At 39.5% G+C, this 26,933-nt stretch overlaps 1 protein-coding gene across 1 annotated transcript in view; it reads right to left on the bottom strand.

Annotated features, from left to right (window-relative positions):
* The window catches only part of LOC132006667 (glutamate receptor 3), a 227,928-nt gene that overhangs the window by 78,092 nt on the left and 122,903 nt on the right, over positions 1-26,933 (bottom strand). The window contains exon 4 of the mRNA XM_059384587.1: positions 12,140-12,327. Coding sequence (XP_059240570.1) covers positions 12,140-12,327 — 188 coding nt within the window. The remainder of the gene's footprint in view (positions 1-12,139; positions 12,328-26,933) is intronic.

Raw genomic sequence — 26,933 nt, forward strand, 5'->3', positions numbered from 1 at the left:
ACAGTTTAGCTATTGTGGACATTGCTGCTATAAACATTCGGGTGCACGTGCCCCTTTGGAGCACCACGTTTGTATCTTTAACATATATACCCAGTAGTGTGATTGCTGGGTAGTAGCGTAGCTCTATTTTCAATGATTGAATAAATTTTTACTGTAATCTACTCTACATTGCTATGTGTGAAGGACACATGAGCAGGAGTATGACAGTGGATAAGGTTATAACAGGGACCTTATGATAGGTTTGTGATGAACAAACTGCAGTTAATCAGAAGCCAACTACCAGAAATTCCTGACAGGAATTTTCCCCAGTCATATTCCAGATATTATTTTATCATTTTTCAGATATAAGGGCTGATGTGATATTTGCCTATACATAAGTGCATAACTTTCATTAACCAGAAAATCCTATTAACGGGAGCATTTGTTAATCTGTACTCTAAGGAGAGAGGTAAATGATAAACTTCCAGGTGTTTACTGGCCTTGGGGCATAGCATCTCAATTCCCCCCTCCATCTGTGTCTCCAAGGCTAAGCAAAGCTTACTGATACTGAGGTTTGCAAGAGTCACAGTCAGCAAAGAAACATTCTGTGATGGCCACCAGCCTGGCCATCCGAGAAAGCAGGAAAGTTGACTCACATAGTTTTAGATACTTATCATACTCTGCCTTCCAGAATGATTGTATTGCCTTATCACCCCTACTAGTATAGCATGAAAGACATGTCTTCCCCCCCTGCCCATATCTAGAATGATGTATGGTAGCATGGGTTGGGATTCAATATTTCTTGAATTGCCTACCCTGTTTTTCACCGCTCTGGGAATCATAGCCTGTTGGACCTCGGAGGGACCATCATATAGAACACAGTCATTTTACAGTTTAGGAATTGGAGGCACAGAGGGATTAAGTGACCCCTTGGAGTTCTACAGCTTGGGGCTAGAACCCAGGTCTGCCTCCAGGCCTCTGTACTCCTCTTTATAAAACTCTAAGATGTCTCCAGTCATCCCAAGGAATCCATGAGGTTCCCTAATGAAAATTAATTCAAATTTGTGTTGATTTTTAAAAATAAAACCCTCAAACCTCATAGGAAATAATCAAGCAAATAATTAGATACAATTTTTTAAAATAAGGGGAGGGAACTGTTGGTTGAGCAAGAGCTGTTTCTTTTTGAGACCAACCCTTCTATCATCTGAAATAAACAAGTGTCTTGCTGTTTCAAAGTAATGATCTTGAATGAGTTTTTTCTCTTTATTTTCCCAGAGGGGATTTGTTTCTAAATAGTCACAAAGCCAGTCTAGCCAGTCTAGTGTGAAGTATGACCAGAGAATCAGACTATCCTTTTTAATAAGCTGAAGATAAAATCTCTAAATATAGAGTGGGGTGTCTGCTACTAACTCTTAGGATAAATATCTTTGCAGCTTAGGGAACAAGTTTGTTTAAGGCTGCCAGTGAGTGCTGAAATCACCTAACACCTGGAAGACCTTTATTGCAAGTATAAGTGTGTGGCTCTGCCCATTCACGTAGGGTCTGGAGGCCAGATGTTAAGCTGGATTTAAGAGAAACAATGTCAGCTGTCAGTATCTTTAAGAAATCCAACCATAAGTTCTATTTTTGGGACACTGTTTGCAATTTTGTGGTGCATTTTTGATTCAGAATATTTATTAAGGTACAATATATGTTAAGTAATCGCTTTAAATCATCATGTCAGTAGGGTAAGAAATAGAGACCACAGGACATCATAATTGGTGAAGTAATTGAGAAAGGTCCCTGAAAAGGATGTTTGAGGCAGCCAATTTCATTTCAGGGAGAAAACTTGAATGGCTGGATGTGGGAAAAGAAAGGGAACATCTTGTAAAATACATCAAGAGATGAAGAAAGGCCAATGAGTTTGTTTGGTTATCTATGTCTGGAAGTATGGCCATTAGGAGACTGGGAAGAAGGGAGAAACAAAGAGAAATGTGGCCTCTCTCTCTCTCTCTCTTTTTTTAATTGGGCCTTACCATGTTCCTGGGGGAAGAAGATGGAAAGACATAGGTCTTGGAAACACTTTGACGTTACATTCTCTGATGAATTAACTCATATGCAAAAAACAGCTGTGGGTTTTTATAATTCCTTTTATTCTACCAGCACATACGTACCTTGTCTTTATTATGTTATTTTACATTTGTTGAGATATGCTGCTCTCTCATTTGATTTACATTACTAGGGGCTGTTACGGATCTTAAAAGGGAAAGAAGAAGAACTTCTGTTTCTTCTCATAGTGCCTAGTATAGTACTCTAATATAAGCCCTTGTGTGAGGTTAACCTCAGAACAGTTGATTGACCCTTGCCTTGGAAGTGTTCCATGTAAATTACAAAGCCTGTTCCAGAGGTCTGATCCTTTTGCCTTCTTTTTTTTTCTTCATGAGTTACCTCCTAATTGTGCAGTGATTTCTTAGATAGGTAAGCAATTATTTCTCCATTCTAAGAGATCCCATTCTATGTGGCCCTTGTTTCTCTATCATGGGGATACAATCTCAGATACCCTTAGAAATCCAGGTAAATAACACCTACCAAATCCCTTATGTGTCTTTTTGTTTAAAGATTCTGAAATACTTCTCATTTAGTCCACCTGTAGTCACAGGCTAGTAAATAAAGAGTGCCTTGCTTTGGTTCAAGGGGTCTCCAGTGTCACTGTACTATCTCCTATCCTGTACCAGCCCACCATATATCTGAAAGTCATGGAAGACATAGAAATAAGTGTATAGGACCACTACCATATAATGGAAGAAAAATGTTTAGCTTTCAGCTTGTAACTATGTCTCTGAAAGGAGGTCTCTAGAAGAACTCTGGAAGTCTAAGCATAGAGAATCTTTCTTAGACAAACCCTAGTGTTGAAAAGGAATTGACCAGGGGCTCCTGGGTGGCTCAGTTGGTTAAGCATCCAACTCATGATTTTGGCTCAGGTCATGATCTCCGGATTGTGAGATGGAGCCCCACATCAGGCCCTGTGCTCAAAATGAAGTCTGTTTGACATCCTTTCTCACCCTCTGCCTCTGTCCTACCCCCCACCCATGCTCTCCCCCAAAAATAAATAAATAAAATCTTAAAAAAAGAAAGGAATTGAACAAACATAGTTCTTGAGAGTATGTTGTGGCAGTGGGCATGGAAAGGAGGAGAAAATTGAATAATTTACTTCTCTTTCACTGTCCCTCCAGACCCATAATTTATCTTAACCATGTCCCCCAACCATCTTCTCCTTTGGAATTTGGATAGGGTAAAAAGGAATATCTATGGAATAAAACAAAAGATATGAAAGTAGCAGGAGGATTCTCTGAAGTAGCCTGTACCCACCTCTGAGAGACAGAGTAGGATAAAAATCTTCCAAGAGTGATGGGCATATCACTCTCTATCCCAGTTTTACCAGATACCTGATTAACTTCCCATAGCATCTTAGCTAGTCAGGAAGAGATTCTATTACTGTGAAAAAGCACCCTCCCTAATCTGCCTCACCAAACAAATATGATAGATGACTGGAAGAGCTACATTTATACTGAATGAGCCTAGAGTGTTCAGAAAAACCTACTCTTCTGGAATAAACTGGACATTTTGACAGAGCATTTATGTTTTTAGGTATGAGAGATATAGGTGAATAGGAGCAGGCTCACCCCTAATGTTTTTGAACCCATGGCAGGAATACAAATGGAGGACCACATACCCTATATTTAAATGTTAAAATGTCCAAAAACAAGGTATGCCTTGGCCTGCTTGAGTATCTCCCTGTCACCCCAAATAAAGAAATAAACTGAGGCAAGCTCAAATGGCCAGAAATTGAGTTTGTTCAGGAATAGCAGAAGGAGTACTATTCTAGGAAATGCAAACTGTAGCATGCTTCAGGTGAGTCTGTCTAGGGTATGGGGTAGGCAGTATTTGTGCACAAGGAGTGCAAAGAGTGAGGAAGTCTGGTCAGTGTCCCAGCAATAAGTTCATTGGCTTGAGGCTGAAAAGAGATTCTTGATGGATATTCATTGGTCAGGAGAGAGGTTCTGGTTTTTTGTGAAGTCAGGCATTTATGGGAGATTAGTCCTCTCAATTATTAAGTTTCATTTTCCTGAAGGCACATGCATGAGATTTTCCATTTCAGATCCTCTAGTTCCATTTTAGATTGAAATCCTTCACACACCCAAAGCTCTGCCGGCCATGCTCTTGAAATAGATCAGAATGCTCAAGGACTCAGGCTCTCTCCCAGGCCAGAGCTACTACTTGTGAGATTCACACAGTCTGCTGGGGCAGAGCAGGATGGGATGGAATCGGAGTCCTAAGCTCAGAACTCCTGCCTTGTGGCTGGACCCACCTGAAGCTGGGATGGGGTGGACCTGTCAAATTCTCCAAGAAGCCAAGGACAGCAAGTTGCCAGCCCCAAGCCTCACTTTTCTGACTTGGAGATGCCAAGAAATTCCACATGTCTTCCAAAACTACATCATTCAAGTAGTGCAGAGGGAGGGAGCACAGTTATCTGGAGAAACATATCTGCCAAGATTCTTTGCTTAGGGTGACTTGAGGAGGCCAATTGTAAACAAAATTAGTCATTTTTGGAACACATCTTCCTTATCCATTCGTCCGTTGAAGGGCATCTTGGTTCTTTCCATAGTTTGGCGACCGTGGCCATTGCTGCTATAAACATTGGGGTACAGATGGCCCTTCTTTTCACGACATCTGTATCTTTGGGGTAAATACCCAGGAGTGCAATGGTAGGGTCATAGGGAAGTTCTATTTTTAATTCCTTGAGGAATCTCCACACTGTTCTCCAAAGAGGCTGCACCAACTTGCATTCCCACCAACAGTATAAGAGGGTTCCCCTTTCTCCACATCCTCTCCAACACATGTTGTTTCCTGTTTTGTTAATTTTGGCCATTCTAACTGGAAGAGATTATGCTGAGTGAAATAAGTCAAGCAGAGAGAGTCAATTATCATATGGTTTCACTTATTTGTGGAGCATAACAAATATCATGGAGGACAAGGGGTGTTAGAGAGGAGAAGGGAGTTGGGGTAAATTAGAAGGGGAGGTGAATCATGAGAGACTATGGACTCTGAAAAACAATCTGAGGGGTTTGAAGTGGCGGGGGGTGGGAGGTTGGGGTACCAGGTGGTGGGTATTATAGAGGGCACGGATTGCATGGAGCACTGGGTATGGTGAAAAAATAATGAATACTGTTTTTCTGAAAATAAATAAATTGAAAAAAAATTAGTCGTTTTTCTCTTGTTTCCTATGGCATAAGTTGTCAATTTCTCCTTCATTGCTCCTGCCCTTGCCCTACTCCGCCTTAACCCCATAGGCCTTTGTGCCCTGATATGGGGAGTCCAGTTTGGCTTATGTGTCCCTCTCCCCTTTTTTCCTGATGTCTCACCAGCTACTAACTGTTCAAAAACTCCCAATACCCAAAAGACAAAAAATCCTGTCTCTGTGTTTTAGTGTTTGCAACATGGAGCTCAAGGTAGTGGCTCCTCTCACTTGGATTTAAGGGTGATATTGGGTAGGAGTGAAGAACATTCTCAAATCTAGCAGCTGAGAAAAGCTCAGCACCCACCTCAAACACTTATCCCGTGGGCATTTATACTTTCCCAGAACGAGTCCTATTTTATGCTTGGTTTTCTGGAGGTTAATGGAGGGAAGAGGAGCTGTCTTCCAGAATTTTCCTTCCTGAATTTTACATTCAGCTTATTCCCTAGCAAGAGAAGTAGGAAATAGGCAACATCTAGGGCAATTGGGGTAATATAATGGAGATTGTGGTTCTTTACCTGAGAATTACACACAGATGGGAATGCTAGTTGCTCTGATAAAGTATCTCTCACAATTTATTCCTACTTTTGAGGGGGCCCATTGCATAGGTTGTTTTGGTCCCATAAGTAAATGAACTTGTTTGTTATAAATGAGCTTTTCACCAAAGGGTGGGGTTAAGGGGCTTATTTACAATTCCGTGTGTTAATGGAATATAGATCCTCATCAAGTGGAGAAAATATCTGTGAAATGCTTGTTGTTTATCAATGGTTGTTGTAAACAAAGCTGTTCTAGGCCTCATCAAGATGCTTATCTCTTACAAACTCTGGTTGAATCTACTTGGCTTGAAAACCTCAGTCAGACCCAAGGCTGATGAGTGCAGTGATTCACAGCCTTTGGAGTCAAACCCCCTGGGTTCAAATTATGGCTCCACCAGTTATTAGCTGCATGACCTCTATGTCTCAGTTTCCACATCTGTAAAATGGAGATAATATCCTCATATACCTTATAGGGCTAATATGAGGATTAACTCACATGAGATATATAAACATACATACCCACACACATTGATTAAAGTGGTATCTGGAACTTGGTAACCACTTGATCCCTATTTGTAATTAAAAATGCCCAGTTGTCATAGGTGGTTGAAGGTTTTAATGCCTTTAATTATTTTAAGTGATACTGAAAAATCTAGTTAATTCTCAGGTAGTCCTTGAGCTTATCAGTCACTGTGTGTTACCCAATGTTATACTGGTAAGGAAAATAGAGAGGTTGTCTAACGTGCTAAACTCATATTAGTGAGACCGGAGGCTAGGTCTTAAAACTCTGTTCTCATCTTGAGACCTTAGATTGAACTGATATCTTGGAAAATCCACGAAGACACTGAGCAACAACATTCCCTCAGCAACTAATTTTTGCAAGCATGAAGACTTCCTTCTAGTGGACAAACAACTATGGTTACTGGTTATTGAGTGCCTACTGGATGCAAACGCTGTGCCAGGTGCTCTCCACAGATCCATCAGATCTTATCTGATCCTCATAACACATGAGGATCACATGAAAGGAAGGGAGTGGAATGGTCTTTCAAGATAAGAAAGTTGAGCCTCAAAGAAATTAAGTCACTTTTTTCAAAGTCATGCAAAAGAGAAATAATAGAGCTAGGATTTGAAGTCAAGCCTATCTGATTACCAGGCTGGTGTTTATTCAACTCTTACCATAAACAAAATCTTCCAGAAAGAGGGAATGCTAACACAAACTGTCTCGTGGACTGGTATGTCAGCTAAATGTTCCATAAGGAACGTTGAGAGTTAGGGCTGGGGCAAAGGGGGAGAAAACAGAGGGGAGCAACTGGATGGTACCACTCTGTGCTGAGTGGAGAGTGAGGCCAGGAGTAGGCATAAGGCTATCTAACATTTTTAATTCACTTGACCTAGGTCTAGCCATAGGCAACAGTGCTCTAGTGACCCCAATTGCTACATACACTTTGGAGTGAGCACGGCCTCTTTTGTGTGATAGCCTCATACTTTAGAAAGGCCCCTAATAGTGTTCATCTTGCTTAAATTGTTACTTTTAGAGACCTGACTTCCTAACTTGGATGTTTCATTCTTAAAATTACTGTCTTTGAAGTGACAGAGTTCTCAAATGAAAGGAGCCTGAAGGATTGACCTGCTTTAGGATTCTGTCCTTAAGAAGTGTTCCTTTCACATCATCCACAATGAGGTGATTTTTGCCTGAAATATTTCCAGGAGAAATCATATAATCTGTATTTTTCCTGAGAGTAGCACATTGCCACAAATTGGTTTGGGCCCCACCAAGTTTGCATATGCCGTAATTCAAATAGGGGCTAACCTGAGATTTCCCTTTGAATTATCTATGAAAATAATTAAAACACAATAAAGCCCTAAGGGGGATGTTTAAATGCCTTTAAAGAGACAAACTTTTAGATATCCAATGGAAAGGCAACTTGGGAAATACCCTTATCTGTTCATTAAAATAAATCTTCTAAAATGTTATTTACTTGGCAACAGACAGGATTAGCTCAGAATATTAGTCTGTTCTCAAAAACAATCTTAAAACTTTCTAGATTTGACTTTTTCCTACTCTGGAATAGCCCCACATCCATATTGCCTCAACTGGTGAGCTTTTACTTTCTTCCGGTTTCTTCTCTCCTTGTAATGAGTCCTTTTAAATTTTGATTCTCTCTCTAGTCCTAGTTAAGCTCATTTGCTCTGGTCTTGTCCTCAGGCAGGCAGAGTGGTTTGGCCAGTGTCCTCTTTATGATAACTCTTTATACTTGAGGATGGTGATGAAACTGCCTTTTAGTTCTCTTTCACCAGCCTTAACAGCCCAAACACCAGGTAGCCTTTCCTTATAGGGCCCATTTTCTAATGCTTTAATCATTTTTTGCTGCTCCACTCTGGATCTTCTCCCATTGCTTTGCAAGTGTTTTACAACATAATCTGATGAACAAACCTAATCTAGGATTTGGCTTTGACTAAATATTTAATAAATGGCTTAGAAATTAAGGAAAGTGGGTCAGTGTAGGGGCAAGAGCACTGGACTAGGAGTGAGAAGACCTGAGTTTCGTCCCTGCTTTGCCACTTACTAGGAAAGAGCGGAGCACCACATTTGGACAAATCATGGAAGTGTCACGAAGTGTCCATTTATCATCTGTTAATTTGGGATATACACATCTGCCCTGCCTGCCTCCCATAGTGATGCTCAAATGAGATAATGTATGTGAAAACACGTCATTCAGCACCAAAGCACTACCCAAACACCATGTGTCAGACATCTTCTAAAAGCTTTGCCTATATTATTAAGTCATTAATGGGCAGTTACCATTCCCATTTTACAACCAGGAAATGGAGGCACAGAGAGTTGAACAACTTGCCCCGGGTCACCCACCTAGTGACAGAATCCATGCCGACTGGCTCCAAAGTCCACGTTCTGAAACTCTCTGTTCTGCTGCCTCCCCAAATAAAGTTAAAATGTGGAACAGAGCCATATCATGTTATGGGCCCAGACTTTTAAAAGCAGTCCACATGTATATGCTACGGGGAGGAAGGATCTATTCTGTCACAGGGAGGTAAGTCCATGAGAGGCAACCTTTTCCAAAGTGAATGTTTAGATTTGTCATTGCAGGAAGGCAGCTGTCCACCAACAAGGAGGGCCTCATGAACACAGTACAGTAATAGGAATGCTGTATCTGGTCAGGTCAGTGCTTCATTCAGCCTAGTACACCTAAATCTTCCTGTACAAAGTGCTCTTCATTTTTAGATTCAAAATCCGCAGTTTCTAAATATTCTCTGTGAACCCTGACTATCTTTCATCGTTTCTTTCATCTGTCTCTAGGTCTTTTTTCTATGTTAATTCTTAGAGGTGTTAAGTGTGAATACTTCCCTTAGAGTTGAACTGTTAAATAGTGATATTAGTACCTCTTTTGAGTCTTTTTTTTTTTTTTTCTGCTGTTGTCTGAGAGTTGGAAAGAGTTCAAGAAAAAGCTTTGGAAAGACATGTTAGAAGAATTCTATTAGAATTCTTGTTAGAAGAATTCCTGTTAGAAGAATTCGTATTTACCCTCTAAGGGTTTGAACATTCACAGGGAAATCAGAACCTATATCATAAAATGGGGAGATTATGCTATATAGCACTATATTGGAGACCTGTTTATATTTGAAAAATTGCACCATATTGATGTCTTTTCATTCACACCCATGGGATATAGAGTACAATACAAACTTTATGCCAAAATCAAATCTGCAGGGATTTATGTTATGTTGGTGTAACAAGCTCTTCTACCCCAGACAGTGGCATGAAGTATCATTTGTGGTTTTCTTTTATGAAAATCACCTCAATCAAAGTTGAAAACACCCTTAGAGGATATGGCCATATTTTATAAGAACATGGTAATGATTGAATTATAAATGCCATCATTCTAACCAGGATCTGTATTGTGAATTAGGATAAATTTGTCAAAAGAATGGTTAGGAACCAACAAAAAAAGTGACATCTCTGTATCTTAACATTCAGTTAATTTTTTCAAATTTTCCCCTAAAGAAGCATTATGTTGAATTTGTTGCTTAATTTAAATAATTTGTTTAATGAGAAATCTATTTTTATATAAAAAATAAATTATGGCAAATTTATGATATCATCAGGTATAGGTTTGAGCAGAGAACCCCCATCTTGAACCTTTAGGAAATGTGTGCTTTAGTAATCTTATGTGGCTGCAGGCAATTTTTTGCCTCTTGTTGGAAGCACTGCAAAATCATAGTGAAACTTACTAAGAATGTGCTGGTTCAATATTCATTCATTCATCCATCCATTCATTCATCCACCCACCCATCCATCACTATGTGCCAGGTACTCTTTTGGACACTAGAAATATGACTGCGAATAAGACAATTGTGGCGCCTACCTCATAGTAGGAGAAATTCCTTAAATGGCAGAGAAAACATTGAGTTGGTAGTTCTATAACAATTCTTTGAAAGAGGGGAAAAGAATAAGTGAAATGAACTCTTTAGCCTTACCTGGATGTTGCTAAAACCTTTCTTTGAACCTTGTTCAGAAAAATTGTATAGGAAGTATATTGAGGGATACTGTGAATGCACATATAGAAGAAAGGAAGATAGAAAGTGATACATGAAAAGAGAGAAAGGGGTTTTTGAATAATGTTAGCTTAGTTTTCCTGAAAGCTTGGTAATAATGACTTTTTTTTTTCCAGACATAACAGTTTATGTCTCTTGGAGCAATTATACCAATCATGGGAGATAGAGCATGCTTTATTTTTCCCTGTGATGTAGATGAGAAAACTGAGGCACAGATATTTTCATTGTTCAAGACCACACAGCTACATAAAATTCAGAGCTCCACCCACTGCGTTTTCTATTACATCATGCTGAAAAATCCCAACCTCCAGTGTAAGACCCTACAAAACCTAGAAGACTTAACTGAATATGACATATTCAAGAAACCAAAGTTCCTGATACAAAAGAAGGAAAACAAAGTACAACAAGGAAGATGTTCCTGTGCTTTAGGCTATTAAGTAGGTCACCCACTAAAAGGCTATTTTGGTATAAAATTTTAGAGGGCATGTAGTACATATACCACCATCACTGACCTGATTCTTCACTTTCAAGATCTAAGAAAATCAAAGGCTTTTTTTTTTTTTTTTTAGAAGGGAGGGGTGGATCATTTGGATAGCTCAAGAGAATGTTAGTTGGGAAATTTGATTTAGCCAGGGTATGCTCTAGATTTCCTGTGAGATGCGTTTCACTAGAGGTGATGCCGTTCTCAGGAAGGGGGTGGCTTCATATCTCCATGATGCAGGCTCAGCAATTTCACTCCTCCTTCCTCTCTTTCTCAATCTCTCTCCCTCCATTTCTCTCTCCTCTTCCTTTCCCTTCCCTATTATTATTATTATTATTATTATTATTATTATTATTATTATTATTTGCATTGTCTTCTTATGGGGGATATCTGACAAATTGTTAATATTTAATTTGCTATAAAAACAGCTCTCCCAGTCAATGGCTGCTCACTATTATTTCAATCTCCAAAGCTGTTTTGGCCCCAGGTACACTGGGATCGAATTAAAATGGAAATGTTTCCTCTACAGTTTTGTTTATGGCAGCACAGGCACTCTGTTATTAACTGGAAAATTGAGACTTCTAAGGAAAATAATAAACTTTCACGACATTTCAATTTGAAACAGAGTATTCATCTGGCTTAGGGTGAAACATTTTTTCCAATATTTTTTAGTCTTAAATTTAAATACCCAAGCTTGGTAATGAAAACATTTGGGCCCATTGAATTGTATTCTTCCCCCAATCCAATTCTTTTTCAATTTGTTCACATTTTAAAAGCCATAAACACTTTTTTTCTCTTGTATGTCATCTTACAAAAGGGTCTAAATTACGTGTACACATTCTCTCTGTCTTTCTCTGGAACCGGAGGACTATTCTACAAAAATATCCACAAATTCGAACCTAGGGAGGACTCCATTGACACTCTGCAACTACCCGCGCCCCAGGAAACAAAACCCTTCCCTTCTGTCCTGCCTAATCCCTTGTCTGGTCAGCGCTGGGAGGGAGGTATGGAAAAAGAAGGGGATTACTTTGAAGTAGTCAGCGATCTAGAAACAGAAGTGTGATAGGTAGCATTAAATTGCAGAGACTTCCAGATTAATTATGGTATGCAATTTTCAACAGCTTAGTTTTTTTTTTTTTTCCTGCAGCCACTGGGGAAGAAAAAAGATTAGAGAAACTATCAAAAACTGTTGGCCTATCTAGTCTGTTGGCTATTTAATTTATTAGCAGATATGGGAGCTGCCTAAGGTTTATGATTTAGCGTGTTGGTTGGGGGTGGAATAAATCTCAAATGTACCTGTTCCAAAATTGTGTTAATCCTTTCGACTTCACAGTCAATCAGGTATCGTTTTTCCTGCCTCCTGTCCATTTCTTCAATGATGCGCCGGAATTCTTGGACGTCTTTTATGTTTCCCACAGATCTGGCTGTCACTTGCCAGTTGTTTTGCACTGCTGCTTCCATAATCGCTTGGAGAATGGAAAATCCTGAAAGAAGAAAAACGATGATGTTTTTCTTTTTAAACTCTTCCTGTATTAAAGGTTCTATGTGTCTTTATTACAGTCCGTTGGGTCCCTTCATATCTTACACACTGTGGGAAGCAGGCTTACTCATGACTCCAGACTTGACCATCCAGGCAGTCAGCATCTCTATCTTTATTTTTAAAAAGATTTTATTTATTTATTTATGAGATAGAATGAGCAGGGGAGAGGGAGAAGCAGACTCCCCACCGAGAAGGGATCTCCCGAGATCATGACCTGAGTCAAAGGGAGATGATTACCCGAATGAGCCACCCGGGCACCCTCTATATTGATTTAAGGAAGATTCTACAACTCGTGGGCACCAAGCTGGGCCAGATTCAAGCAATCATAGCTGAATTATAGTACCTAACTATTTTGATTGACATGCATTATCAAAAACATCTATGGAATGAATGCTAAAGCTTTTTCCTTGTTTTTGGCCTCAATGTTTCCTGTTGCAGCTCCCGTTTTGATCTTCCACTAAACATTTTTTCGGAACGAGACAGTGTATGTAGAGATAGAACCTTATAACATGGTTGGTTCTTACATGATTATGACTATCCAGCAAGATAAATTATGTCTCTCAAGTAAAAGAACTAAGAAAACCTGACAAACACAATTTCTAACAAAGGTATCATACTGGTCCTTTGATCCTAGAATTATAAAAAAGTTCAATCATGTTAAGTCTTCCTCAGTTCTTCCCCTTTTTAAATTAAATTTACTAGGGATTATTGGTTCCTTTTTAGTTAATTTACATCTGACAACTATTAACTACTAACACCCTGGATCTATGCTGAATGGGAAAGATGGAAAAGATGTGATGTTTGAATTCTGGGCAACGCTTTTGGAGGTGGGGTTTGAGAAGTTGGGAAGAGCAGTATGTCTTAAAGCAGAATAGCACAGGGTTTTCTATTTACTGGTCTTTTCAAGTACTTATGTCTCTAATATTCTATCAGGTCTATATTTTTGCTTCTGGTAGGAATTCATAATCTGAGTGTAATTTCATTGAGTATAGATATCATTTTTGGAGGATCCAGTCAAAAGCAGCTCCCTTCTTCCCATAAATTTAATTGTTTTCCATTTATATTTAGGCAATAACTAATGGAAATGGGTAACGGGAGTGATCTGCAAAGCCAGAATGATCTGTGGCATGACCCTTTGGCCAGTGGAGCGATGGAGGACAGACGAAGATCATGTGCCCTTTGAACACATTCCAGGACCCGTCCTGTAATGTAAGCAAGCTATGGTCGGGAATCTTCATCACAGCACCATAGAAAATGGTATTGACATTTGGAGAGCATGCTTTAGGGAGATGGCAGCAGTGACTCAGCCGGTCATTATGACTCCTTTGTGTGCTGGGTGTATGCAGGAAGAAGATCACAAATGAGACCCAAGCACTTGGTAATTTCCAAATGAGCAATTTCAGCATAGGAGCTCAAAATTACAGATCAGAGTAAATTACCATTGCTTTAAATGTTAATTCTTACTCTTTTTAAACCAACCACGCATATTTATTTCTCAGATTTACATTTTTGTGTGGGTTTTCTGTGTGCTCTCTGCTTCAGTGGGACTTGAGGGCACATGGTGGGCCAAAGCATGGGATTAAAAAATAAACAGGAAGAAGGAGATTAAAATATTTGAAAATCTTTCTTAAGCAGTGTACAATAAAGTCTCATTGTTTTGAATCCTACTAATTAAGAATTTATGAAATTCAGCAAGGACGAGGTTGAATTTTACTTCTGTACTATTATGAAGAAAGTATGGCTGAATAATAATGGAAAGGAAACGACATCAGGAAGTCTCTGATATGTTCAAACTTTTTAAAAGATCCTTTAGCAAAAGACAAGGTTTCTTGAGTATTGAGTCAAAATCTACTTTTTTTTTTTTTAAAAAGATTTTATCTATTTGAGAGAGACAGGGATAGCAAGCGAGTACATGAACGGGGAGGAGAGGGAGAATCAGTCTTCCTGTTCTGGGAACAGGAAGCTGGGAGCTGGATGTGGGGCTTAATCCCAGGACCCCAGGATCATGATCTGAGCCGAAGGAAGATGCTTAACTGACTGAGCCACCCAGGTGCCCCATCAAAATCTATACTCCTACCATTTCTATTTTCTAGTCCTATTTCACTACTTAGAGTGACACAGAGAACTTTAATCTCTTTTCCATATGGCAGTCCACATTTTTAAAAATTTTTTTTATAACTTTAAAAAAATCTAATCAATCAATTAATTAATTAATTTTTAAAATAGACATATAATGTATTTTTATCCCCAGGGGTACAGGTCTGTGAATCGCCAGGTTTACACACTTCACAGCACTCACCATAGCACATACCCTCTCCAATGTCCATAACCACACCCCCCTTCTCCCAACCCCCCTCCCCCCAGCAACCCTCAGTTTGTTTTGTGAAATTAAGAGTCACTTATGGTTTGTCTCCCTCCCAAGCCCATCTTGTTTCATTGATTCTTCTCCTACCCCCTTAACCCCCCATGTTGCGTCTCCACTTCCTCATATCAGGGAGATCGGATGATAGTTGTCTTTATCCGGTTGACTTATTTCGCTAAGATGATACCCTCTAGTTCCATCCATGTCATCACAAATGACAACATTTCATTTCTTTTGATGGCTGCATACATTTTTTAATGACAGATAATGTATCTTCCCTTATTTTTCTTTTCTTCAGACAAGAGATGTCCCAATACTACAATAGTTATTTTTACAACATGATGATAAGTTCCCTCACTGTTCAGTCTCTCTCTTATGGTTATTTGTCAATATTTTATTGACCTGGATAAATCAGATGTGATCTGACCAGTGTGGATGACAATGGGATTATTGCCTGCTTTGATTTGGGCTGTTATTTTGGCAGCCTAGGATTGTTAATATTTTTATTTATTTAAAAAATGTTTAAGGATTTTATTTATTTGAGAGAGAGTACCAACGAGAGAGCACAGGCAGGGGGAGTGGTAGAGGGAGAAAAGGCAGAGGGAGAAAAGCAGACTGACCACTGAGCAGGAAGCCTGATGCAAAGGCTTCATTCCAGAATCCTGAGATCATGACCTGAGCTGAAGGCAGATGCTCAACAGACTGAGACAGCCAGGTGCCCCAGGATTGCTAATATTTTTTTAAAATTTAATTTAATTTTTTCAGTGTTCCAAGATTCATTGTTTATGTACCACACTCAGTGCTCCATGCAATATGTGCCCTCCTTAATATCCACCACCAGGCCCTCCCAACCCCCAATACCCCTCCCCTCCAAAACCCTCAGTTTGTTTCTCAGAGTCTACAGTCTCTCATGGTTCATTTTCCCCTCCGATTTCCCCCCCTCACTTCTCTCCTTCACCCAATGTCCTCTGTGTTACTCCTTATGCTCCACAAGTAAGTGTAACCATATGATAATTGACTGTCTCTGCTTGACTTATTCACTCAGCATAATCTCCTCCAGTCTCGTCCATGTTGATACAAGAGTTGGGTATTCATCCTTTCTGATGGAGGCATAATACTCCATTGTATATATGGACCACATCTTCTTTAACCATTCATCTGTTGAAGGACATCTTGGCTCTTTCCACAGTTTGGTGACTGTGGCCATTGCTGCTATGAACATTGGGGTAAAGATGGCCCTTCTTTTCACTACATCTGTATCTTTGGGGTAAATACCCAGTAGTGCAATTGCAGGGTCATAGGGTTAGCTCTATTTTTAATTTCTTAAGGAACATCCACACTATTTTCCAAAGTGGCTGCACCAACTTGCATTTTCACCAACAGTGTAAGAGGGCTCCCCTTTCTCCATATCCTCTCCAACACTACTGTCTTATTAATTTTGGCCATTCTAACTGGGGTAAGGTGGTATCTCAATGTGGTTTTGATTTGAATCTCTCTGAAGGGTGGGTCAACATTCGCAAATCAATCAATGTGATAGAACAAATCAGAAATAGAAGAGAGAAGAACCACATGGGCCTTTCAATTGATGCAGAAAAAGCATTTGACAAGATGCAGCATCCGTTCCTGATTAAAACACTTGAAAGTATAGGGATACAGGGAACAGTCCTCAACTTCATAAAATCTATCTATGAAAAACCCACAGCAAATATCATTTTCAATGGGGAAAAGCTGGCAGCCTTCCCTTTGAGATCAGGAACACGACAAGGATGCCCACTCTGGACACTGTTGTTCAACATAGTACTAGAAGTCTTAGCAATTAGACAACAAAAAGAAATAAAAGGTATTCAAATTGGCAAAGAAGAAGTCAAACTCTCTCTCTTTGCAGATGACATGATACTTTTTATGGAAAACCCAAAGGACTCCACCTCCAATCTACTAGAACTCATACAGCAATTCAGTAATGTGGCAGGATACAAAGTCACTGCACAAAAATTAGTTGCTTTCTTATACACTAACAGTGAAAATATAGAAAGGGAAATTAGAGAATCGATTCCATTTATGATAGCACTGAGAACCATAAGATACCTGGGAATAAACCTAAACAAAGAGGTAAAGGATCTGTGCTTGAGGAACTACAGAACACTCATGAAAGACATTGGAGAAGACACAAAAAGATGGAAAAGCATTCCATGCTCATGGATTGGAAGAATAAACATTGTTAAATTGTCCATACTGCCTAGAGCAATCTATACTTTCAATGCCATCCCGATCAAAATACCAGTGGCGTTTTTCAAAGAGCTGGAACAAAGAAATCTAAAAATTTTAAAAAGATTTTATGTATTTACTTGACAGACAGAGATCACAAGTAGGTAGAGAGGCAGGCAGAGAGAGAGAGAGAGGAAGAAGTAGGCTCCTCACGGAGCAGAGAGCCTGATGTGGGGCTTGATCCCAGGACCCTGGGATCATGATCTGAGCCGAAGGCAGAAATCTAAAATTTGAATGGAACCAGAAGAGACCCTGAATTGCTAAGGAAATGTTGAAAAAGAAAAACAGAACTGGGGGGTATCATGTTGCCTGATTTTAAGCTTTACTACAAAGCTGTGATCACCAAGACAGCATGATACTGGCACAAAACAGACACATAGACCAGTGGAACAGAGTAGAGAGCCCAAATATGGACCCTCAACTTTATGGTCAAATAATCTTCAACAAAGCAGGAAAAAATATCCAGTGAAAAAAGACAGTCTCTTCAATAAATGGTGCTGGGAAAATTAGACAGCTATGTGTAGAAAAATGAAACTTGACCATTCTCTTACACCATACACAAAGACCTCAATGTGAGGAAGGAATCCATCAGAATCCTAGAGGACACCATAGGAAGTAACCTCTTCGACACTGGCCACAGCAACTTCTTTCAAGATATGTCTCCAAAGGCAAAGGAAACAAAAGCGAAAATGAACTTTTGGGACTTTATCAAGATCAAAAGCTTCTGCACAGCAAACAGTCAGCAAAACAAAGAGGCAACCCATGAATGGGAGAAGATACTCGCAAATGACAGTACAGACAAAGGGCTGATATCCAAGATCTATAAAGAACTCCTCAAACTCAACACACACAAAACAGATAATCACACCAAAAATGGGCAGAAGACATGAACAGATATATCTTCAAAGAAAACATCAAATGGATTGCTAATATTTTTAAATCGCCACATTATACTATTAATTGACACCAAGCTCGGATTCAATTAAAACATGTTGGTTCTCACCATAAAAGCTTTGCCATGTAACAGCTCATTTACCATGTATCAAAATTTGTTCCATTCCAACCTGCTTTTGTCTCCCTTTCTTTAATTCCTCACCTCATACCAGTTTGTATTTCTCTTCTGTTTTTACATTCACTCAAATCTGGAAGATGGTTTTGCACATGTATCCAGTACTCTCATTGTTACCTGCTCAAGGCAACTATACTGGTGTCTCTTTTTCTGCTACCTATAGACCTTTGTGGATGACTTTCCTCCCTCATGAAGCTTCCCTAACTGAACTCTCACTCATTTCTCCAGAGATGAGTAGGCTTAAAAGTAAAGGAAATCAGTTCTAAGTAACAAAGAAGTTGATTAGGAGGACTGTATGACAGGTGTTTAAAAATTCCAAATAAAACTGTATAAATAAATTCTAGTACAGATGCTTGGAATGCTATGCTGCTGTTAAAAAGATGGCCTAATGTTTAGATAACAGAAGAAAGGACTTCTGAGTATACTTTTATGGAGAAGAAAGCTGAGAATAGCACTTATACTATAATTCTATTTTTGTAAAGAAAAGCCTCATCTATTTGTATATGTATAGGAAGAATTCAAAGGAGTTGGCAGTAGTTATCTCTGAGGTTTGGGATTATCAATAAGTCCTATTTGCACCAATCCTTATTTATGGAATGTTTGACTATCCTAAAAGAATGAGTTATTATTTTCTGTAAGCACAACAACAATAAAAATGAAAAACTATGGGGTGCCTGGGTGGCTCAGTGGGTTAAGCCTCTGCATTCAGCTCGGGTCATGATCTCAGGGTCATGGGATCGAGTCCTGCATCGGGCTCTCTGCTCGGCAGGGAGCCTGCTTCCTCCTCTCTCTCTGCTTTCCTCTCTGCCTACTTGTGATTTCTGTCTGTAAAATAAATAAATAATCTTAAAAAAAAGATGAAAAAATATGATTCATGCTGTCTTCTCTGAAGGTAAGCTCCTGGAAGACACAGGTGACAGATGAGCATAGCTTTGTATGCTGCCTACTGCCACCAATAAGTGGTCTCTTAAGAAACACTGATTTCATAAATCTTTGTGTACTTTTGTTCTTTGAATCACGTGAGTGCCCTACCTATTCAAAACTTAAATTGAGAAAACCCCTGATTTTTTTAATGAGCTGGCATCTGGGCCCTTCTGGGCAATGAGCCTTGCTTATATTTTCTCAGCAAGTCAGCACTATGGCTTCATACTGCAGTGTTTTTCACCATGCAGAGTTTCCCTGTGTCCACTGGGGCACATGGCTACGTACTTGACAGCCCTGGGGGCAATGATCACCTCAACTTAAAGATTTTTATTTATTTATTTGACAGAGATCACAAGTAGACAGAGAGGAAGGCAGAGAGAGAGAGAGGAAGGGAAGCAGGCTCCCTGCTGAGCAGAGAGCCCGATGCTGGGCTTGATCCCAGGACCCTGAGATCATGACCTGAGCCGAAGGCAGCGGCTTAACCCACTGAGCCACCCAGGCACCCCAACCTCAATTTAGTATATATCTGTGAGTAACCTCCCCCAAAGCTCTTATTTGTTTTCGTACCTAATTTATTATATAGTTTGACTGTTCCCTGTTGCAGTTGCCCGAAGAGAGTAAATATGAGTTTGAGGGTGGAAAAAAAAAAAAAAAGAAAGAAAAGTTCGTTGCTGGAGACAGAGTCAAAGCAGGCGTTGGTGCTTGTAGGAGGTGAGGTGCTTAACAAAGCCCTGGCTTTTTAAAAATAAGCCTGCTGTTTTAGCAGCTTTAGAATTGTCCTCCACTCTGTGTGAGCTTTGGCATGCCCAACTGAAAGCTACTTTTGTTTGAGCAGCATATTCTCTCATCTTGATTCCAGACCACTGTTGCTGTCCACCTTCTTTTTCTTCTTCATTTTATTTTTTAAAAAATATTTTCTTTATTTATTTGAGACAAAGAGCGAGAACAAGAGATGCGGAGAAAGAGAGGAAGAAGGGGATGGAAAAAGAGAGAGAAATAGAAAGAGAAAGAGAGAGAAGCAAATTCTCCACTGAGTAGGAAGTCTGATGTGGAGCTTGATCCCAGGACCCGGAGATCATGAACTGATCCAAAGGCAGATGCTTCACTGACTGAGTCACCTAGGCACCCCTTCTTCCTCATTTTAAAGACTGGATGTTACCACAGGTAACTGGGCGAATGCTGGATTGTCTTCTGTGTTCAACCAAGATAATGCAGGAAGCAGGACAGTAGAGGGGCGGCAAGGTGATTATGGATAAAGAACCAGCCCAAACTATGAACCTCCAGTTCAATCCTACTGGACTGGTCCCTGGGCCACCCTTGCTAAACAAGGAAGCCATTGTGGGGAAGGTGAGTGTAGGGATGCTGTGCTATACCACCAGATCCCCCTTCAGCACCAAAGGGCTTATTCCTTCAGCTTCTGGAAAGGTTTTTGGCTGAAGAAAGCTGCCTAGCTTCAAGTAATGCTCCTTTCCCAGAGCAGCCGCATCCAACGCCTGCTTGTTACAGGGTATAAAGGCACAACCCCTTTAGCCCAGATGCAATAACTCTAAAGGGCCATCCCAACTTCAGAGCCCCCTGAAGGGTAGGCGGAGGCCTCGTGAGGACAGCACCACAGCCCAGCTCCTCCTTCTGCTCAAACCCACTTCTTTCTTTTACTTTCTCCCACAAGTGGCGGTAGTGAAGATACTCCCCGAGAAACTTTAGCATGCTGATCTCCATCTCAGAAGCTGCTCCCAGGGAATTCAATCTGTGACTACTGGGTTGACCTCATGGCAGGGATGGCAGCAGATACAAAAATATCTCAAATCTACAATTGTCAAAATCATTTTCACAGGGGGAAAGAAGGTCAGGATTTTGCTCACTATACAAACGAAATGAAAAACTGCTCCATGCTGAACAAATTTCGTATTTGATCTAAAAACAGAAGAATGATAAACTTGCCTGTTCTCTGTCCCTTTCTCCCAGCATTCTGTCCTTTTCCAGGTGTCAGTGTAAGAATGGCTCATGGTTTAATGTGTTACCCCTCCAGTTAACACAGTTAGATTTTAGCAGTGGCTTCATACAAGCCAGTTTGGAAGGAAAGGGAAACGAATGTTGAGCATTGTTTTGAGGTCTGTCCATCTCATAGGGTCATGTGAGATGGCTCTGAAAGTTGGTGATGTGCTTTATGATCTTTAGGCTATAACATTTAACAAATGAACAGCTGGTAGCTGGTGGGTGTCTCAGAGGCCAGCGGAGTGTGGGGTCAGTGTCCATCTTGCCTGTTATTCAACTGAATTCAGCTGAAGGAAGCATTGCTCTATTTTTCTGCATCTTTACTTACCTCTGTGGCTCTCGACTCTGGCTGCACATTATAATCACCTTGGAAGCTTAAAAAAATGGATATCCAAACCTCACCCTGGACCCAGGCTTTGCTTTATTTTATTTTAAATTCCCCAGATGATTTTCATGTACTATTGACCTCCTAATGACTACCCAATACAGTGGGGTATGTGGAAGCAGGTTTCTCTCTCTTTCTTTCTCTCTCTTTTTTTTTTTTTAAGATTTTATGTATGTATATATGTATGTATGTATGTATGTATGTATGTATGTATTAGAGAAAGAGAGAGCAAGGGAGCAAGTAGGGGAGGCAGAGGGACAAGCAGACTCCACACTGAGTGAGGAGCCCAATGTAGGGCTTGATCTTAGGACCACGAGATCATGACTTGGCTGAAATCAAGAGTAGGACACTTGACTGAGCCATCCAAGCACCCCAGAACCAGGTTTCTTTCTTATGTATCCTTCATGACTGGTGGAAAAGTTCTGGGTGAGAAAAGCATGATCCAAGAAGGGATATATGTCCTCCAGAAATAAGCAAACGAAAGTATGAAAGCAAGGGGGGAAGGCCATAATGCCAGGGTTATGAATCGCTTCTTCCTGTGGTAGATGAGGAATCTGCGAACATTGAGTACGTGGTAAGCAGACCCTAATGTGTTCAAAGCACTTTACAAATGTCTTTCTTCTTCTGAGGTAGCATCTGTGTTTTTCTTTCTATGTATAAAATTAATATGTGCTTATTTTGGACATTTGAAAAGACACAAAAAGTAACAAAAATAAAATACAAGTACAGGTGACTGTTCCTCGAGGATAACCACTGTTAATATTTGATATATTCTTTCCATTTTATTTTATATAAATATATCACATGCTCTTTTTTCAGTAAAATGGATTTTACTATTTCTGTTGTCTTTAAAAAGCTAACATTGTATCTTGAATGTCATTTTATGTTATTCAATGTTTTCAGACATGATTTTAATGGCTGTATAATATTCCATTTCTTAGACATATTTAATTTATTTAACCATTCTCCAATATGAAAATTTCGATTGTTTCTAATCTCTCCTTATTACAAATAATGCTGTGATAACAACATTTATATAGCATCTCTAATTATTTCCACAGGATAAATGTCTAGAAGTAGTAATATCAGCTCAAACATTTATGGACATTTTTAAGGCTTTTCATACATATTGCCAAATTGGTCTCCAGAAAGGTTGAACCACTTTATGTTTCCATCACCAGAATACAAGAGTACTTGTCTCTCTGCCCTTTTGCTAGCATTGAATAAGACATGTACCCATTTGATAGGAAGACATAAAGATATTTGTTTTCTTATTAACAATTTTTGATTGTTAGTAAAATTAATGATTTAAAAAAATTTTGTGTCCATGTTTATTATTTTGATAATTTCCTGTTTATTTCCTTTGTTCAGATTTCTACTGTGATACTAATGGTGTTCTTTTTTTTCTTTTTAAAATTATTTTCCTTTTTACTAGTTTTTTAAATAGGCTCTGTTTCCAATGTGTGGCTTGAACTCATGACCCTGAGTTCAAGAGTTACACGCTCTACTGACTGAGTCAGCCAGGCTTTCTTGTTGATTCATAAGGGTCCTAATATATTAACAATATTAAGTGTCTGTACTATATGTCACATATATTTTAATTCAGTTTATTTGACATTTAATGTTGTCTGTGACATGTTTTAATGAACAGAAGTGTAATATTTTATGAAATTAATATTCTTATTCTTCAAAAAATTATGTGAGATGGAAAGAGACAAATGAAATTTCTCTTCTGCTCTTATTTGAGTGTTCATCTGAGCTTTAAATCCAAAACTTATGTGAGCCACTCTTCATTTCTCACAACTTTTTTAGTCTCCATGGAAGTTCAGATAAATTTTTCTTGTGTATTGTGGCAAAGTAAGTGAATGGGGGAAACTACATATGGAGTATGAGGTGGTTTCTGAGATACAAGTGCAGAGCAGAAAAATAGAGACAGAGGAGAGAGAGAAGAGAAGCCCAATTCAGTTAGTCTGGATTAAGTGTTGCCATATCTAAGAAACCTGATATTCAAAAATCTGAACTCAAACCCAATACTTTAGGGTATGTTTATTCATATTACAAATGTATTTTTTTTAAAGATTTACTTATTTATTTAGGGAGAGAAGATGAGAGAGAATGAGTGGGAGGCGGGGCAGAGGGAGACAGAGAATCCTCATGCAGGCTCCCACTGAGCACAGAGCGCATGAGGCTCCATCTCACAACCCTAAGATCATGACCTGAGCCAAAATCAAGAGTCAGACATTTAGCTGACTGTGCCACCCAGGCACCCCACAAATGTACTTAAAAAAAAATTTTTTTAAAGGATTTTGTTTATGTGACAGAGAGGGATCACAAGTAGGCAGAGGCAGGCAGAGAAAGAGGAAGGGAAGCAGGCTCCCTGCCGAGCAGAGAGCCCGATATGGGGCTCCATCCAAGGACCCTGGGATCATGACCTGAGCCGAAAGCAGAGGCTTTAACCCACTGAGCCACTCAGGCGCCCCCACATGTACTTTTCTTTAAAAAGAATTCATGGAAATATTCTGATAGAACACTTGAACCCACATTTTGTCATTTTGCTGTTTGTTTTTGTTTTAACTTGATTTAAACACGTTTGATTTCCACCAAAATCGATATAGCAATTGTCTACATTTGAGGTGCTAATGCAGAAACTCTTCTGTGTGTGAGGAGTTCAAGATGGAAAGATCAAGAACCTCTCTGTGCTTGCATATGGATGTCAGTCTGTGGATTTTATGGAACAGGATAAAAACAAATACTCACCCACACCCGGCCCAATTCACCCTTGGCAAATTAAGATTTCCCTGAGGTCTTCATTCCTCATAATTGTGTTTGTTTAAGTTTCCTTTTAATTAAGAGCTGACCCTCTGCAAATCTTCTCTTCCCTGCAGCTACATTATTAGGATGGGACCTTAGCTAATTTGGGAGTCAGTGAACAGAAGATGCTCCCCACTCAGTGTCCCAGTTCTATGTCCTTTTCCTAGTACAAATCCTCCCTCCACATCAACCCCTTTACTCATACTAGACTGCCCGTGACAGAGTAAAGCTTAATTGTAACACTTCCATGAAGGATTTATGTTTTAAAGTAGGATCAAAGCCTGAAAGTAAAGGGGCAAACTCCAACAGAGAAATTGTATACAGTAGTAAGCAGGAGGTATTGTTTGGCAGCCTGTGGTATTTCTGATACCCAAATATCCCACTCGAAGTGGCAACTACTGACTGACTACTTGTCAAGTTCAAAGTGAGCTCTGAAACTGGTGGGGTATGTAACCCTACATTTCCATTTTCCTTTTTTGTCCTATTTTTCATTAGCAACTTTCTTTCCCTGTTGGTGAATTACATTCTCCTTTATTCTGTTCATCATAAGTTGAGAAGGCATGCCCAAATAGATAAACCAGTTTGTTGAGTGAAAGTAAACTTGGTTTGCATTGTCAGCTGAGAGGAAATTTAGAAGACCACCTGGATTTGCATAACGTCCAGAAAAAGCAGAACAGGCAACCCTCTGATCCTCAACCATACAAGGTCTAATAGAAAAAAAATAATAATTAAGAAACAAAAGAAAAAATTAAAAAATGGGATTTTACCAAAGTAGAAAGCTTTCGTACAGCGAGAGAAAACATCATCAAAATGAAAAGACAACCAACTGAATGGAAGAAGTTTGAAAATCACATATCCAACAAGGTATTAACATCTAAAATATATAAAGAACTCATAAAACTCACCACCAATGAAAATAAACAATCTGATTAAAAAATGAACAGAAAAGTGAAAAGAAGGGCCATCCGTACTCCAATGTTCATAGCAGCAATGGCCACAGTCACCAAACTGTGGAAAGAACAAAGATGCCCTTCAACGGACGAATGGTTAAAGAATATATGGTCCATATAGACAATGGAGTAGTATGTCTCCATCAGAAAAGATGAATACCCAACTTTTGTATCTCACATGGACGGGACTGGAAGAGATTATGCTGAGTGAAATAAGTCAAGCAGAGAGTCAATTATCATATGGTTTCACTTACTTGTGCAGCATAAGGAATAACAGGGAAGACATTGGGAGATGGAGAGGAGGAGTGAGGGGGAGAAATCGGAGAGGGAGATGAACCATGAGTGACTGTGGACTCTGAGAAACAAACTGAGGTTTTTGGAGAAGAGGGGTGTGGGGCGTTGGGTGATCCTGGTAGTGGGTATTATGAAGGGCACATATTGCATGGAGCATAACCAATGAATTTTGGAACACTGAAAAAAAAATTTAATAAAAATGAGCAGAAAATCAGACATTTTTTCAAAGAATACGGATGGACAACAGGCACATGAAATAGACATTTTTTCAGATAGACATTTTTTCAAAGAATACGGATGGACAACAGGCACATGAAATAGACATTTTTTTCAGATAGACATTTTTTCAAAGAATACAGATGGACAACAAGCACATGAAAAGATGTTCAGCATCAAATTGTTAGGAAAATGCACATTGAAACAACAATAAGATTTCACCTCACACTGGTTAGGTTAGAATGGCTATTATCAAAATGACATGTGGCACCTGGATGGCTCAGCTGGTTAAGTGTGCAACTCTTGACTTTGGCTCATGTTGTAATCTCAGGATTGTGAGACTGGGCCCTGAATCGGGCTCTGTTCTGGGTGTGGAGTCTGCTTGAGATTCTCTCCCTCTGTCCCTTTCTGTGCTCAAGCTCTTGTTCTCTCTAAAACAAATAAATAAAATCTTAAAAAAAGGCAAGAAGCAGAAAGTGTTGGAAAGGATGTGGAGGATAAAGGACACTCGTGCTCTGTTGGTGGGAATGTAAATTGGTGCAGCCACTGTGAAAAACAGAACGGAGATTCCTCAAAAAATTAAAAATAGAAATACCATAAGATCTGGTAATTCCACTTCTGGGTATTTATCTGAAAAATAAAAAAATTAGCGAAATAAGTCAAGCAGAGAAAGACAACTATCATATGATCTCCCTGATATGAGGAAGTGGTGATGCAACATGGAGGCTTAAGTGGGTAGAAGAATCAATGAAACAAGATGGGATTGGGAGGGAGACAAACCATAAGTGACTCTTAATCTCACAACAAACTGAGGGTTGCCGGGGGGAGGGGGTTTGGGAGAAGGGGGTGGGATTATGGACATTGGGGAGGGTATGTGATTTGGTGAGTGCTGTGAAGTGTGTAAACCTGGTGATTCACAGACCTGTACCCCTGGGGATAAAAATATATGTTTAAAAAAAATAAAAAATTAAAAAAAAAAAAAAAAAAAAAAAAAAAGACTGGTTTAAAAAGATACGTGCACCCTTATGTTCGCCACAATATTATTAACAACAGCCAAGACATGGAAACAACCTAAATGTCCATCAATGGATGAATGGATTAAAAAAGTTATGGTATAGGGGTGCCTGGGTGGTTCAGTCTGTTAAACGTCTTTCTGCCTTTGGCTCAGATCATGAGCTCAGGGTCCTGAGATCGAGTGCTGTCTCAGGCTCCCTGCACAGCTGGGCATCTGGTTCTCCCTCTCCTTCTGCCCCTCCCCTCTGCTCATGCTCTCACTTTC

The sequence above is a fragment of the Mustela nigripes genome, chromosome X (assembly GCF_022355385.1).
Source record: "Mustela nigripes isolate SB6536 chromosome X, MUSNIG.SB6536, whole genome shotgun sequence".
NCBI classification, from domain to species: Eukaryota; Metazoa; Chordata; class Mammalia; order Carnivora; family Mustelidae; genus Mustela; species Mustela nigripes.